Source organism: Grammomys surdaster, unplaced genomic scaffold, assembly GCF_004785775.1.
Source record: "Grammomys surdaster isolate TR1022 unplaced genomic scaffold, NIH_TR_1.0 123044, whole genome shotgun sequence".
NCBI classification, from domain to species: Eukaryota; Metazoa; Chordata; class Mammalia; order Rodentia; family Muridae; genus Grammomys; species Grammomys surdaster.
In genome coordinates, this window is record NW_021618396.1 from 127,061 (window position 1) to 142,695 (window position 15,635).

A 15,635-nucleotide genomic window follows, 5' to 3' on the forward strand; every position below is an offset into this window, starting at 1 on the left:
TATCTGGCATTCTAGTCTGCATCCAGATCTAGGCAAGAATTAAAAGAGTAATGTGAGAGATAAGCACAGATGGAAACCAGCACCGCCCAGAGCCTCTTTGCTTAGGAAAAGCACACTCCCTGTGGCCTCTCCAGCCCTGGCCCTGTCAGCCTCTGACGCAGAGAGCTAAGGGTCTAAAGGAAATCTGTTGGAGGCTCCAATTAAATCTTTGTGGACAAAGTGCGTGTGGGTACACACACACACGCACACACACACGCACACACACCATCCTCAAATAACAGGCAGCAATAAATCCATCAGCACATCCAGTTTCAGAGTACAGAGTCTCCGCTGTCTTGCCAGCAGCTGCCAGTTACTCTTGGAGTACCTCACATCAAGATGAGCTGTAAGGTAAGACTCTTTTTCTTTTTCTGAACGGATTTAATTCTTCCTTAAAATTTCTGTTTCTTGTTAGAGGGTTTTGCCTGTTGAGTTTACTATGAATGGCTTGACAGATTTCTTGTTCTGTTTTTGTTGTTTTATTTTATGTTTATTTCATTTATTGTATGTTTTTTGTGGGATTATGTTTATATTGTTTTATTGTATGTTTAGTCTCACTCTATGTATTTTACTCTGCTTAACCACTTTTTATTCCTGTTGCTTTCTTTTTAGTCATTTCTTACTCTGATTTTTATGTGTCTTAAGTAAGTTTGTAGTTTGAAATTTATTATACGAAGAAAGGAAAGGTCTCAGATCACTTGGATGTGGTTGTGGGTTCAGAGTTATCCATGAATTTGTTTCACTTGAGAGCCTGCTCCTTGAACGGTAGCATGGAGGGTATTCTTCTGGCCCCAGACTTAGAAGTCATAAGCTTGGTGCCTGTGGTACTTCTACCATTTGAGGCTGATGTTTAATCCTAGGGATAACCACTCAAAATCACTTACTGCTTGTACTGGCTCATCATAGAATTATTTGAAAATGAGAAGCCAGGTAAAGAGTAAAGTCACTGAGTGTAAGTAACCAGCGCTTGGATGTGAGTCTTTCTAGTCTTAAAAATAAGCACACTTTAAAAATCTCTTTAAAAATTTTTTATTGCTTTTTTATGAATTTTATATCAGGCACTCCAACCCCACTCACCTCTCTGTCCCCTCATACCTGCCCTCTGCCCGTGCAACAACCACCCAACAAAGAAAAAAAAATCTCACTGTGCAAGCTGTAGTGTGTCACAGAAGCATGCTTCTTTTTCACACACATATGGCAAGCTATGAATACAGCATCGTGTACGTATCATATATTTTATGATAGTAAACCACTTTCATGTTAAATGATTGGTATTGTTGGCATTGCCATAGAAGCCTCATAAAGAGCAAATAAAATCCTCTCAGAATTCGTGATTCCCTGAGGTTAGAGAAGCAACTGTGACATGATTGTGACGTCTGATACAGGTTCCTGAACATGAAACTACAGATATAGCAGTTCACTAAGGAAACTCCTTGTGAGAGTTACTATGTTAGTACACAGTGACACACCTCTCTGAACAGGGCTCTAAAGCTTAAATACAAACCCGGGAGCACTTCTAACATTGTATATCCACAGAAAAAAATAGAGTACAAATATACAAGTTAAGAAGCTTGGGATTTTTAGCTCTGTTTGACATCAATTGTGAGACCAGGACAAATCTCTCCAGCTTCCGAGTCTTTGACTTTTTTAAACTGTTTTGCTTGCCAGTAGACAAACAGACAGCATGACATATTTTTGCATGCTACAGTTTCCTACATTATAATTTTTGAGAGGTGATAAACTTAAGACTTTGTTTTTTGCATAGTCATAAAATTACTTTTATTTGTATTTGCTTGATTTTTGGGACAAGGTCTTGCTGTGTAGCTGTGACCTGGATGTCTATGTAGTACAGACGAGGCCCTAGACTTATGCTTTTCCTGGCTTCATCTCCTAAGTGCTGGGATTATGGTGTGCACCACCATGCCTGACTCATGAAGTTGCCTTTTACAACAGTATTTCAAAATTAAAACTGTCTAAAAATTAGAAGGGAAAGAGAGTAGTGGCTCAGGAGAGGTGTGCACCATGCAGACGAGTGACTGGTGTCTGACAGTTGAGAAACAAGAAGGCCGTTCATCTGTTGTCTATTTAATGGAGTAGGTGTGATTTCAGACCTAAATCTCTGGACAGCAAAAATTCTCTGGAAGGCATTGTGGGAAATGTTGAATTATTGAAATTGTATAAGAAATGAACAAAGAGACACGGAAAATTCAAACTCTTGTGCTACTTACAACCCTTCATGCTTTTCATTTGAACAGTGAGCTTCACTGGACCAGGTAGCCTTTGCCTTCTCCTGTAAAGGTGACAGAAGACCACGCCTGTCAAGGGGCCTTCCTAAGAACCCAGAGGAGAAGGGCCCCACCATCCTATTCCTTACCCAGCCCAGCCTCCTGCAGCCCTTGCCATGTTCCAGGTTGTTCTGGGTGTTCCTCAGCGGTTGCTGAAGGAAGGGAGGAAGTCCCGGAAGCTGGTTCTGGTGGTGGTGTTTGTTGCTCTGCTCCTGGACAACATGCTGCTCACTGTGGTGGGTACGTTTGGGGCTTTGGTGCTGAGGGTGTATCTGCTTTGGGTCACAGCAGGCAGCATGTACCCTGCTTGATTGAGGGTTGGCTGGAACTATAGACAGGAGGGTCTGAAGGCTGTCCTTGAGACTAATGACTCCAGAGTTCTTAACAGAAACAAGTTTATAAGCACCTGGCAGGGAGAGAAGACCCAAGCCAGGATGTCATGTTTTCACCATTACATTTATCAATGGTCACTGATGACTAGAGTCACCTGGGGTAGTGAGCTGCATCTTTCTGTGATGCTCCTCCAGCCTCTTCTTTGCAAACATAGGACATCCAAGTCCTTACCAAGCCCTGTCTTGTTGGCAGTTCATTGCCTTGTATGATGTTCTGGCTGATAACTTCATTAATTTTACATGACATTACAGAAGTGTATGACTAAGTTATAGCATGTTGTTGCTCCTGAGTGAGATATCTGCTTTAAAGAAGAGGCTTCTTGTGACAATCAGACAATCTAATAGAGTTGATCCTTATTTCTTGTGGTTCTAAAGTTAGAGTCATATTCAGAAAACTCTCACAAACACTGACATAGCAAATATGGGATCTTTGCATCAAAGGGAAATATGCATACATACACTCCATCTCACCATAGAGATTGTTAAGTTTCGATATCAATGCATCTTGGTTGGTTCTGTCTCTTTTACAAAAAAAAAAAAAAAAAAAGGCACAAGATGTTAAACGACATGTCCAAACTTTCCCTTAGCAAGTGCTGGGGCTGGAATTCCGTCCCTGTGAACTGCTTCAGAGTCAGAGCTTCTCACACTACCCCACCTGGGTACTTAGCCTCGGTCATCTGGTACCTAATACAAGGAGGCAGAACCTCTTTGTTCTTCAGCTGGAATGTGCGCATATTCTATGGGTGAATATGCATCTATAGACTATGTCCATTGGGTTGCTCTATTCTTTTCCCATTTGGCTCCCATCAGTGAAAAATCATTATAGTACCGATGCTCAAGTTATACAAGATACGAGTAGGTAAATTAACCAGTAAGGATGACACAAATTCATGAAAACGAACTGAATCATGGATAGAATTTGGTCCGTTAGCTAATAGGATGATTTGGGCAGGTATCATCTTCATTAGGCTTTAAATAATGTCACTTCCTTCTACATAAAATTGTTCCTCAGAGTAATTCCTTTCCACATAGTAGAGGCTAAAGGATCCCTGTCCTCAACTCTCCTCATATATCCTCATTGATTTTCAGTGCCCATTGTGCCCACCTTCCTGTATGCGACAGAGTTCAAAGACTTCAACTCCTCTCTGCATCAGGGTCCTTCTGTAAGCTCCCAGCAATCTCTCACCTCTCCTGCCTTCTCTACCATGTTCTCCTTCTTTGACAACACCACCATGACTGTAGAAGAGCACGTACCCTTTCGTGTAGCATGGACAAATGGTACCATCCCTCCTCCTGTCACCGAAGCTGGCTCAGTACCTAAAAACAACTGCTTGCAAGGGATAGAGTTCTTGGAAGAAGAAAACATCCGGATTGGGATTCTATTTGCTTCAAAGGCTTTGATGCAACTTCTGGTCAACCCATTTGTAGGACCTCTTACTAACAGGTAACTCAGGAGCTACAGTTTCTGTCTTAGTCACTCCTCTATTGCTGTGAAGAGACACCATGACCAAACATTTAAATTTGGGGCTTGCTTACAGTTTCAGAAGGTTAGTACATTATCATCATGGCAGGAAGAATGGCAGTATGCTTATAGGTACTGGAGCAGGGGCTGAAAACTACATCCTGATCTACAAGCAGAGAGGGAAAGAATGACTCTGGAGTTGGTATGAGTTTTTGAAACCTCAAAGCCCACCCCCAGTGACATACTTGCTCCAATAAAGCCACATTTCTTAAACTTTCTAATCCTTCCAATGTGCCACTCCCTGGTAACTAAGTGTTCAAATATATGCGCCTGTGGCGGCAATTCTCATTCAAACACCAAAGCATCCCATCTACAAAGTACAGACTCAGGCTTAACACAGAGGCCCAGGCTTCACACAGGGCAGTGGTTCTCAACCTTCCTAACGCTGTGACACTTTAATACAGTTCCTCATGTTTTAGTGACCCCCAACCAAAAGTTATTTTTGTTGCTACTTCATAACTGTAACTGTGTTACTGTTATGAATTGTAATGTAAATATCTAATATACAGGATATCTGATATGCCATCCCTGTGAAAGGGTCACTCATCCTCCAAAGGGTTGTGACCCATGGGTTGAAAACCACTGATATAGGTGGTTAGACGAGCAAAGAAGGAATGTTCTGGTCCCCGGGGGAGACAGCAGTGTGGAAGCTTGTTATCCTAAAGGATGACAGGTTTTAGGTGAAATGTCGCAGTCTTCACATTTTCTTAGTGATGTGAATATTGAGGCTGAGAGCAGAAGCAGTGAACAGCTGGCAGGTCATGGATTGAGTGGGCTGCTGGAGAGCATAGGGCAGACTGAACGCAGTGTGAAGGAAGCTCTGGCTTCCTAGAAAACTCATCTAGGGTGATTCCGAGGTTTTGAGAGATGCCTTTTCTGGGAAGAATACTTTGGGCCTTGTCTGTGGATAGATTTACATGTTTGTTTACTTATGAGTATGTATTTATATATTAAAAGCATTCTCTCAAATTAACCCCATCTTTCTTCCCACTCAGATGAAAAAAATCCAAGTATACGAATGCCTGCTACAATGCTCTTTCTTTGTTGACTTTCATTTTAGGATCGGCTATCACATCCCCATGTTTGTTGGCTTTGTGATCATGTTTCTCTCCACACTAAGTAAGTCATTGGCTTTCCTTTACTAAGCATCTTTGATTCCATCACGTAAATGAAGTGTCAGAGCAGGGTTGAGTTACCCAGAGAACAAGTCAGCTGTGACATTGACTGAATGTTTCAGTCACTGGGACAGGGACTGGGATAGTGTCAGTAGACACCTCCTCTAATTGTAATCATTCTCATCTCCTATAGGAGAACAGATTCTTATTTATCTATTTATTTATTTATCTATTTATTTATTTATTTATTTTCCTTCTATTGGATATTTTCTTTATTTACATTTCAAATGTTATCCCCTTTCCAGGGATCCCCTCTGGAGACCCCCTATCCCATCCTTTCTCCCTCTGCTTCTATGAGGGTGCTCCCCACCCATCCACCCACTCCTGCCTTCCAGCCCTGGCATTCCCCTACACTGGGGCATCAAACCGGTTAGGCCGCTCCTCCCACTGATGTCCAACAAGGTCACCCTCTGCCACATAGGCAGCTGTAGCCATGGGTCCCTCCATATGTTCTCTTTGGTTGATGGTCCAGTCCCCAGGAGCTCCTGAGGTCTGGCTAGTTGACATTGTTGCTCCCCTCAAGGGGCTGCAATCCCCCTCAGCTCCTCCATTGGGGACCCTGCCCTCAGTCCAATGGTTGGCTGCAAACATCTGCCTCTGCCTCTGTATTTGGAGAACAGATTCTTTTTCTTTTTCTTTCTTTTTTTTTTTTTTTTTAAGTTTTTTGAGACAGGGTTTCTCTGTGTAGCCCTGGCTGTCCTGGAACTTACTCTGTAGACCAGGCTGACCTGGAACTCAGAAATCCGCCTGTCTCTGTCTCCCAAGTACTGGGATTAAAGGTGTGTGCCACCACTGCCTGGTGGAGAACAGATTCTTAATTCAGTGAAAATCATGAGGGCTGTGTGTCTGTACATTTACTTGTTTGGGGAGATAGGTGTGTGTGTGTGAGTGTGTGTGTGTGTGTGTATGTGTGTATACACTTGTGTGTAACTAAACTCTTGAGCAAGCTTACTTGCAAACCTTCCATTGTTGAAGAGATAGTATGTTGTTGGTATGCTATGTAAAGGGTGACTTACAACGAAAACGGATGTTGGATCATAGTAACTAGAAAAGTCCCCAAAGCCTGGTGTTTCCCGGCTAAGGGCTTTAAAGGTTATACCTTAGGAAAGCAAATTTGCTACAGAAACCAGAAAGTAAATGACAAATCTCACCCAGTATCAGCTTGACGTTTCTAATAAAACGGAGGTGGAATGAATGCAGTGAGAGGAACAAGCGTGATGTTTAAGCCTGAGTATTGCAAAGGGGGAGCCCTTGGGATGTCCACGGGAGGGATCAATGCAGGGAAGGCACCGCGAACCCACCATTGGTTCCGCTGATTCTGTGCTCCAAACTACGCAGCTGCTCCGTTTCGGTCTCTTTTCTGAGTTTTCTATCACATATCTGCCTTCTCAGCTTTTCTTCCCTCCCAGACTAAGAACTGACCCAATGCAAAGTTAACAAGAGGTAGCTGCATTTATGGATGTAAGAACTCGAGATGGGACATTCTAGCTGACCACAGGAAATCCACTTGCGCAATTATAACTGAATAAAAGAAAATGAAGTCATCAGGCTCTGATGCCTAGTTCTAAACTTGGGGTCAGAGAGAAGATCCTCATCAAACTCTGTGGGACACAAACCAAAACCAAAACCAGTTAATGAAGGCAAGGGATTTATGGGGGCTGGAGGGGCTGATTGGCTTAGGAGGAAAATGGGAGAGGGTGGTAGGTGGGGACCAGAGTATACAAGTATGAAGTTGTAGAAGAACAACATTTACTAAGAAAAAAAAATTGGGAAGTTCAGATTGGCAGTGTTCATTAGTCTTCTATAAGTTCAGCTTGTGTTAGAGAGCAAATTAAGGATCTCAGTCATCCAATGTGACTTAGAAATTCATTTAAAACATTTCTAGCCGGGCAGTAGTGGCGCATGCCTTTAATCCCAGCACTTGGAAGCAGAGGCAGGCCGATTTCTGAGTTTGAGGCCAGCCTGGTCTACAGAGTGAGTTCCAGGACAGCCAGGGATATACAGAGAAACCCTATTTCAAAAAGCCAAAAAAAAAAATAATAAAAATTAAAAAAAAATTGGAGCTGGAGAGATGGTTCAGCAGTTAAGAGCACTGACTGCTCTTCCAGAGGTCCTGAGCTCAATTCCCAGCAACCACATGGTGGCTCACAAACATCTATAATGGAATCTGATGCCCTCTTCTGACATGTCTGAAGATGGCTACAGTATACTCACATAAATCTGGAACACATATAAAGAATAAAATATGATCCATGTGTGTAGAGGAGGTGTGGTGATTGCCTTGGGAATTGTGACCATATCCTGCAAATAAGACCATGAAATGCATCTGCAACCTAACCTATTTAGAGTAAAATTCTTGCCTGCTCCTCTGCCAAGAAACAATAGATTAAAAGCTTCTCCATTTACTTCATTGTGTGTGTTAAATAACAATTATGGTTTCTATGATGTCACTAGTGTTGTTCTATTGACTTAGCTTAATTCTGTACAAAAGAAAATATATTTGAGTGTTAGGACAGCCTGTGTAAGCCTTAGGGTTTGAATAAAATAATAAGCAAGAACTGGGTGTGCAGGCACAGGCCTGTGATCCTACCACTTGGGAGCTAGAAGCAGGATGATTAGAAGGTCATTGTCATCCTTGGCTATAGGGAGTCCAAGGCTAGCCCATACTACAAGGGGTCCTGTCTCAAAAAAAAGCAAAATTACTAAGAAAAGTTTACTGGTGCCTATCACTCATCTCTGGAGCCCCTCTCTGCGAATTGTTAATGTAACAAATAACGGCCCACATTAATTTAGAAAAAGGAAAAAAAGATTGTTTTTTAAAAATATTTATTTATTTATTTATTTATTTTATGTGTGCGAATACACTGTCGCTGTCTTCAGACACACCAGAAGAGGACATTGGATCCCATTACAGATGGTTGTGAGCCACTGTGTGGTTGCTGGGAATTGAACTCAGGACCTGGAAGAACAGTCAGTGCTCTCAACTGCTGAGCCATCTCCCCAGTCCCAGTAGTGTGACCAACTGTCCTATTTTTCCATGACTGAGGTTTTGTTCAATGTGGCTTTCAGTTCTGAAACTAAAAAACTTACAGGTAATGCGGGACAAATTGGCCACTCCCTTCTTTGAGATGGTAAAAGTGGTGGGGTTTGAGCTTACTAGATCTTAGAAAGTCTGAGGATGGGCATTCTAGGCCAAAATAAGGAGGGACCAAGAATGTGTGCTTTGGGGAGACAATGGGCAGTTGGGTGTGGTCATGTTGGGCTGCAACTGAGCTCATAAAACGCAACCAAAGACACCTGTAATGAGTGGTCAGGAAGATTAACGTTTGTCTGGTTCAGGCATCTTGAGAAGGATTTTTCCCCCTTTGGAGATATTGTTTGGGAGTCGAGGATGAGGGATGTCTGGGTCTACCAACCTGTAATTTAGTGTGAGACAGCACTCTCTAGTTTGTCTCTCAGTTTCGTTTGTATTAGTTACTAATAGATGGTGTGCCTTCAAGACCATGAGTTGGATGTGCTTTTTCTTTTTTACATCTGCTACCGGTCCGGCAGAGCAGCACAGTCAGCATCATTTAATTGATCCCAACTGTTATATTTAAATGTTGATTCTTTAAAGAATTTAAATATACTTATCTTTATGTGTATTGGTATTCTGCTTACAGGTATTTCTGTATGAAGGTGTCAGATTTCCTAGAACTGGAGTTAGGCTGTTGTAAGCTGCCATGTGGGTGGTAGAAATTGAACCAGAGACCTCTCAAAGAGCAGCCAATGTTCTTAACTGCTGAGCCATCTTCCCAGCCCCTGAATACGTTACTTCTATGAAATAATGGGTCTCATCTCATCATGTATGCTTAAGGTCTATGTAATAGTGACTCGTCTCTGCCTAGAACATCTTCGAAGGACTCTGAGTCAGCTTGCTAATGGAGCCGACCTCCTCCTCCTCCTCCTCCTCCTCCTCCTCCTCCTCCTCCTCCTCTCCTACCTCTTGTTTATATTCTTAAAGGAATTCTTTTTTTGGGGGGGGGGTTCGAGACAGGGTTTCTCTGTGTAGCCCTGGCTGTCCTGGAACTCACTCTGTAGACCAGGCTGGCCTCGAACTCAGAAATCTGCCTGCCTCTGCCTCCCAAGTGCTGGGGTTAAAGGCGTGCGCCACCACCGCCCGGCTTAAAGGAATTCTTGATGTATGTATTTATTGTGCATATTTATTTATTTACCTATCTATTTATTTTACTCTATATCTATGCCACAGAGCGCATTAAAGTGACAGGACAACTCACAGGAGTTGGTTCTCTCTCACCATGTAGTTCAGAGACTGAACTCATGCTGCAGGCTTGGCAGCAAGTACTTTTACCCACCGAGCTATCTCTCTGGCCTAAAAATCATTCTTTTAAAAAAGAGTTTTATTAATACCCTATTTTGTTTCCTGTTGTTGTGATAAAAATGTTTTTACCAAAAGCAACTTGGTGAAAAAAAAAAGAATTGGTTGGGCTTACAGAGTATAGTCCATGTTGGGAAAAGCCAAGGCAGGAACCCAGAGGCAGGAACTGATGCAGAGATCATGAAATGATGCTTACTAGCTTGCTCCTAATAGCTTGCTTAGCTACCTATCTTGTACCATCCTGGACCATCTGCCTAGGAATGGCTCTGCCTATGTGGGGCTGTGTCTTCCTGTATCGATTAACAATTAAGAAAATGTCTCATAGATGTGGCCACAGGCCAACCTTGTCTAGGCAATTCCTCACCTGAGGTAAGTCCTTTTCCCAGATGACTCTGGGCTATGTTAAGTTGATCACCAGATCTAACTGTGACAATTACCCTAATTAGCCCAATATCTAACAATGGGTTTCATTTTGAGTTTCATGCATATTATGTATTTTTGACCATGTGTCAGCTACGCCAGCATAGCTGACTCAGTTCCTTGGATCGGCAGGAGGGCTGAGGGCGAGAGAAAGAAAGACAAAGAGTCATCTGGTAAAGACCAAATGTTCTATTTTCAACTGCGTAGCTCTCTTTTATACTCCCCACAAAACAGGAACAAAACAGGAACAGGAACAAAAACAGGAACAAGGAGATACATTTGGCAGCCTATCACCTAAGTTTGGATTTCTCCTTGAGCAGTCTTTTCGGGGGGGGGGGGAATACATAGAGACAGGGGAGCAGGCATAACAGTGCAGGTGCAGAGGATGGTGACACAGTTATCATGTTCACCCTCCTCCCTAATTACCCTCTTTTATCCATCCTCACTCTCAATGATGCCTCCTCTTCCCAAGGAATCCTCCTGCTACAAGTTGAATTAGGGTTACTCACGGATGAGTGGTTGGGGGGGCTATTTACAGGACCCAAGCAGTCCACTAGTATATAAGAAAAATGTGTCTCTTTACCCCATCCTGGATCATTCTGCTTCTTCTCTTTCCCAGTGTTTGCTTTCTCTGGCACCTATGCCGTGCTATTTGTGGCCCGAACTCTCCAAGGCATTGGATCTTCATTTTCATCTGTTGCAGGTAATACTGCAACACACACACACACACACACACACACACACACAGAGAGACACACACACACACGCACACACACACACACACAGCCCTCTTATTACTACTTTAGGTGCTACATAGAATGTATATAAAGAGGCTAAGGAGAATGCCATCCATGGAGGTAGCAACTGTGATGATTTGGGAATGAACTGATTGTAGACTTGTGGGCAGGGCCCATAAATTCTGGCCTGGATTAACCTCTGATGTCATTCAGGTGCAGCCAGCTCATGTAAGAATAAGCCTAAGGTCAGCCTTTTATCAACTGCCTCTTCGTGGCCCTCCCTTTGCTTTTGCTTTTAATTTAATAGGAATTGCTATTTCAGTAATGTTATTGGAGTTTTCTAAGTATTGATAAGCAAAAATGTCACAGTATCTCAGGAGGCTGCCATGTTATGCCATTTACACAGCTGAATGGCCTGATGGTATACTTGCCAGATATTGCCAGTCTATGCGCTCTCCTGGGTGCCTAGTATTTTCGTGTTCCTTTTTGAGCACCATACTGAATATAGTAGTCCACTCATTTGTCTTCCTTTCTCCTGATCTCCTGGTCTATGACTTCTTCATGCAGGGAGGTGTATAAGGACATGATAAAACCCTATGAAACATGAAATAACTAGACAATAGTATTACTATACTACCCTTTCTCTAAGGCTTCTCATTTTTAACAATATTAACAATGTCAGCACCAAAGTAATAAGGTGTATGTAAGGGAGGACGGAGAGGCAACCGTGGGGGACATTATTTGTGATATACTGTGAGTTAAGTCTTATAAAATCCCTCAAATGAAATATCCAGTAAAGGTCATTACTCAAGATATTACAGGGTTTGGACCAAGGGCTGTGAGAAGCAATCAGCAACCTCTCATATGCCAGCTCTAACTGTTATTTTCTCTCCAGGGCTTGGGATGCTGGCCAGTGTCTATACTGACAATTACGAGAGAGGGAGAGCCATGGGAATTGCTTTGGGAGGCCTGGCTCTGGGGCTTCTGGGTAAGTAGTGGCTAGACAAAGACCTGAGCTCAGTAGATGGGGCATTGCACATTCTGTAGAGATGGCTCCAGGAGGCAGGTACCTCCTGTCGTGGAGGACAAGTATTTTCCGCACCTCCCTGGCCCAACTGTGTTCATTCCTTGAGATCGATCACTAGGGAATGATGACATTTCTTTCTCCTCAAGAAGCTACAAAATGCAGGAGGGTCTGGGGATGTCCTGAAGGCCAATCTGTCTGAGAGAGTGAATGTCCGCGCATTAGTGACCACACCCCCTCACCTCTACTTCCATACACAGCTGGGGTTTTCCACAGGACAGCTGGTCTTTTCCCAGAGTCTCTGCTGAATTCACACAAGTCATCTCTTTTAATCTTCATTACCAATTGGTGAAGGATGAATGGTTGTTCCCAGGGAAAAGATAAGAAAAAGAATGATTTAGGAGCTACTGAAAGTAATTCGAGAGCCAGAAATAGGGACTCAGATTTTCTATACTCAGAAGCCCTAGCTCCAAACACCATGCTTATGTTTTCCTCGAGGCATAGACTTCATATTGACTAATTGAACAAGCTTTCCTTTTGCTGAGCACTCTCCCCATGCCAAGTACAAGGCTGGCACAGATGACATAGAGGTTACAGGTTTCAACAATGTTCTGCACTCAGGGAGTTTACAAGGTTGCTGAGGGAAGACCCAAGTCTCTTCTCTGACCTGTACCCTACCAGCCACCAATGGTAGAAAAGAGAGGGAAGAAAGAAGGCTTTGTTCTTTGTTACCAGCCAATGATACCCACCGTTGGATGTGGGTCATATTTTACTCCTTCATCACAGTCACTATCAGCAGAACAAGCACGCTCCATCCCTTAGAGCCCCTTCTAGGTCAGCTTTTCCCTCTTTCTTGGTTGGAACGTGGCACTAGCCTCCTACTGGTTCTCTTTTATACCCCCTCCTTCCTTCATGGTACATACCACCCAAAGAATCTTTTGGAGCCTACAATAGGTGGTATTTCTTCTCTGCTAAAACGTATCATGTTTCTTGATAACCAACAAGGCCTAGGAGATACCACTTCTGGACATCTAGAGCCTTTGATTAATGCTGCCTGAACCATCTTCATCTTCATATTTCCCCTCAAAATACTCACGCTCCATTCACATCTGCCTCCACGCACGTTTAGACCCCTCAGGCTTGCTCTTACACATCACCCCAGGGCAGTAGACTTGGAAAGGAGTTTGTGGCCACCTGAGCTTTCTGAATCATTTCACTAGTGCAACACAGTATCTGGTGCACAAGACCATTTACTGCTGAGCATTTTTGCCACATTTCAATTCATATTACCTCCCTTACCCTGCCCTGCTAAATTCTATTTACTAGAAAGGTCTTTGCCCTCGAGGACAGAGACTGAATCTTCTCAACCCCTGAGCCCCGAGCCTCAGTAGAGCTTAGCCCCTAAAGGCCTTCAGTAATGGCTGCGCAGGTGATGGGGAAGAGTCTCACTGCAGGTGTCTGTGCTGCCTTTCCTTTCAGTGGGAGCACCTTTTGGAAGTGTGATGTATGAATTTGTGGGCAAGGCCTCACCATTCCTCATCTTGGCCTTCCTGGCACTTCTGGATGGAGGTAGGTCAATGCTGGTGCCTTCAGACAGCTCAGCTCAGGTTGGAAGTGCATTATGCCATGATGTCTGCCTTGACATGCTTAGATGGGCCAAGGACTGCTCCATTCTAGGAAAAAAGAAACTGAGGGAGTCAAGCTATGTGGCCATTAGTAGAACCCCAGATAACCAGTGAATTAACAGAAGTGTCCCCGTTTCCCTCTTTTTCTCAGCTCTCCAGCTTTGCATCCTATGGCCTTCGAAAGTGTCTCCTGAGGTAAGTAGTCATGAAACTCCGTCATCATGGCTGAGCCCAGGAGAAAGGAGAAGTCAGGAAAAGTGAACCACAGATTTAGATTCCAGGCAGGCCTACACTTCGGGTAGCAAAGGCAAAGGTCTTGGTATTGGACAAAGATGGAAATGTGGCTATGGAAAGAACCATTTTCTAAAGGATGAAGAAAGTGACAGAGGCCTCCCGACAACCTTCCCCAAGAGCATCTCCAGTTGAACACCATTCAGTCATAGTTAGTAAATACCAGAGTCAGTCCTCATCTGACTTCAAGTCAAATGGCTCTGAGCTGTATTATGAGGGGGATGGGTGCATCCTTGAGGGAGGAGTTGCCCAGGGTGTAAGCACTGATCAAGGAGTGCTTGACCGAGGTGCAAGCATTTTTCCTGTGACAGAAGCAGTGGTGTCAGCTGGAGAAGGAATGAATGTGCCCACCATTCCTGGGCCAGGAGGAGATTCCATACACGAAGAGCAAGTTGGTGGGGTGGTCTACAAAGCTGATTGAGAGGATGCACTGTGGATGGTGGTACTGGGCCGGAGGGTAGTGGAAAGACTATAACGAAGTTTTCCTTGAATTAGGAAGAAAGTCTTAGAGAACAGAACTAAAGCAGTGAAGAAAGCCATCCAGAGACTGTCTTTATTTACCCCACTATTTGCCTCTAAGAATGGTCAGCAAAATAAGACAAAAGACATGATGTTTCCAAGGACTAGGAAACTGAGTAAGACCAAACCGAGTCAGACTCAGTCTCAGTAGCCCAGGCTGGCCCTTAACTCACTATGCGGTAGAGGCAGAGGATGAACTTGAACTTCTGTCCCTCCTTCCTGTACCTCCTGAGCTCCAGGATTATAGGGTCTATCAAAATGCTTGATTCTGAAATTTCCTTTTTATGTCAAAAACAAAGAAGAACTGAAGGAAAATAAAGAAGTCTCCAGAAGATAAAAATTTTAAATCCTGGAATTAATGATAGTTAAAAAGGCTGAAATAAGAAATGTATAGATAAAAATGAGAGCAGTTCCCCTCATTAAAAAGGGGAGAGAATTCAAACAGGGCAGATTGTAGTGCCACGGGGTGAGGCTGGGGGTGGTGTGGGGGGAAGGAGTGGGAGTGAGCCAAATAACAAAGGTGACCAGGTGACCAGCCAAGTGGGAAAAAGAAGCCAGGAAGACTAGGGAATCAAAAGAGATTAAGAAGCTAAAACTAGGATGGCTTTCGCAGAAAAGGAAGCTATACCTAAAAGCAAAGCAAACTGAGGCCCAAAGGTAACAGAGTGAAGAAGAGGGGAGCATCCGCCCCACCCCCTCGGCAGCAGAGGGAAGAACAGTGAAGAAAATCTTTAGAATACAGCAGAGCAAAGCAGTGCTGTCCTGTGGAGCAGGAAAGGATCAAAGGATAAGGAAATGCTTCCGCACCGGAGTTACTGCCTGGGAAAAGCTGCCGCAGTGTGGGCTCTTGCAAGCCTTTGGACCTGCACTTTGACCTCTACATTGTTCTCTTCTTTTCCTGGTTTATTTATTCGGGATGCTGGTGAGGTCTGTCTGGTATTGAACTAAATGATAATCCTCCTGCCTCAGCCTCCTGAGTTTTAGGATTAAATAACTATGAACCACAACACCTAGTTTCCACTTGTTTTTTTTGTTTAACAGAATTTAAAATTATTTCTTCTATTTTTGAGATTATAATATGAATATATCATTTTCCCCTTTCCCTTCCTCCCTCCAAAGCCTCCCGCCTCCCACATACCCTTTCTTCTCCTCTTCTTTTTCTTTCTTCTTCATTGTCTTCTTCTTCTTCTTCTTCTTCTTCTTCTTCTTCTTCTTCTTCTTCTTCTTC

General features: G+C 43.4%; 1 protein-coding gene across 1 annotated transcript in view; it reads left to right on the forward strand.

Moving 5' to 3' along the window:
- Positions 1-300: 300 nt before the first annotated feature.
- The window catches only part of Slc18a1 (solute carrier family 18 member A1), a gene marked incomplete at its 3' end in the record, with an annotated part of 30,063 nt that continues 14,728 nt past the window's right edge, over positions 301-15,635 (forward strand). The window contains exons 1-8 of the mRNA XM_028784430.1: positions 301-390; positions 2,295-2,564; positions 3,806-4,160; positions 5,299-5,357; positions 10,831-10,914; positions 11,844-11,936; positions 13,452-13,541; positions 13,749-13,792. Coding sequence (XP_028640263.1) covers positions 2,441-2,564; positions 3,806-4,160; positions 5,299-5,357; positions 10,831-10,914; positions 11,844-11,936; positions 13,452-13,541; positions 13,749-13,792 — 849 coding nt within the window. The remainder of the gene's footprint in view (positions 391-2,294; positions 2,565-3,805; positions 4,161-5,298; positions 5,358-10,830; positions 10,915-11,843; positions 11,937-13,451; positions 13,542-13,748; positions 13,793-15,635) is intronic.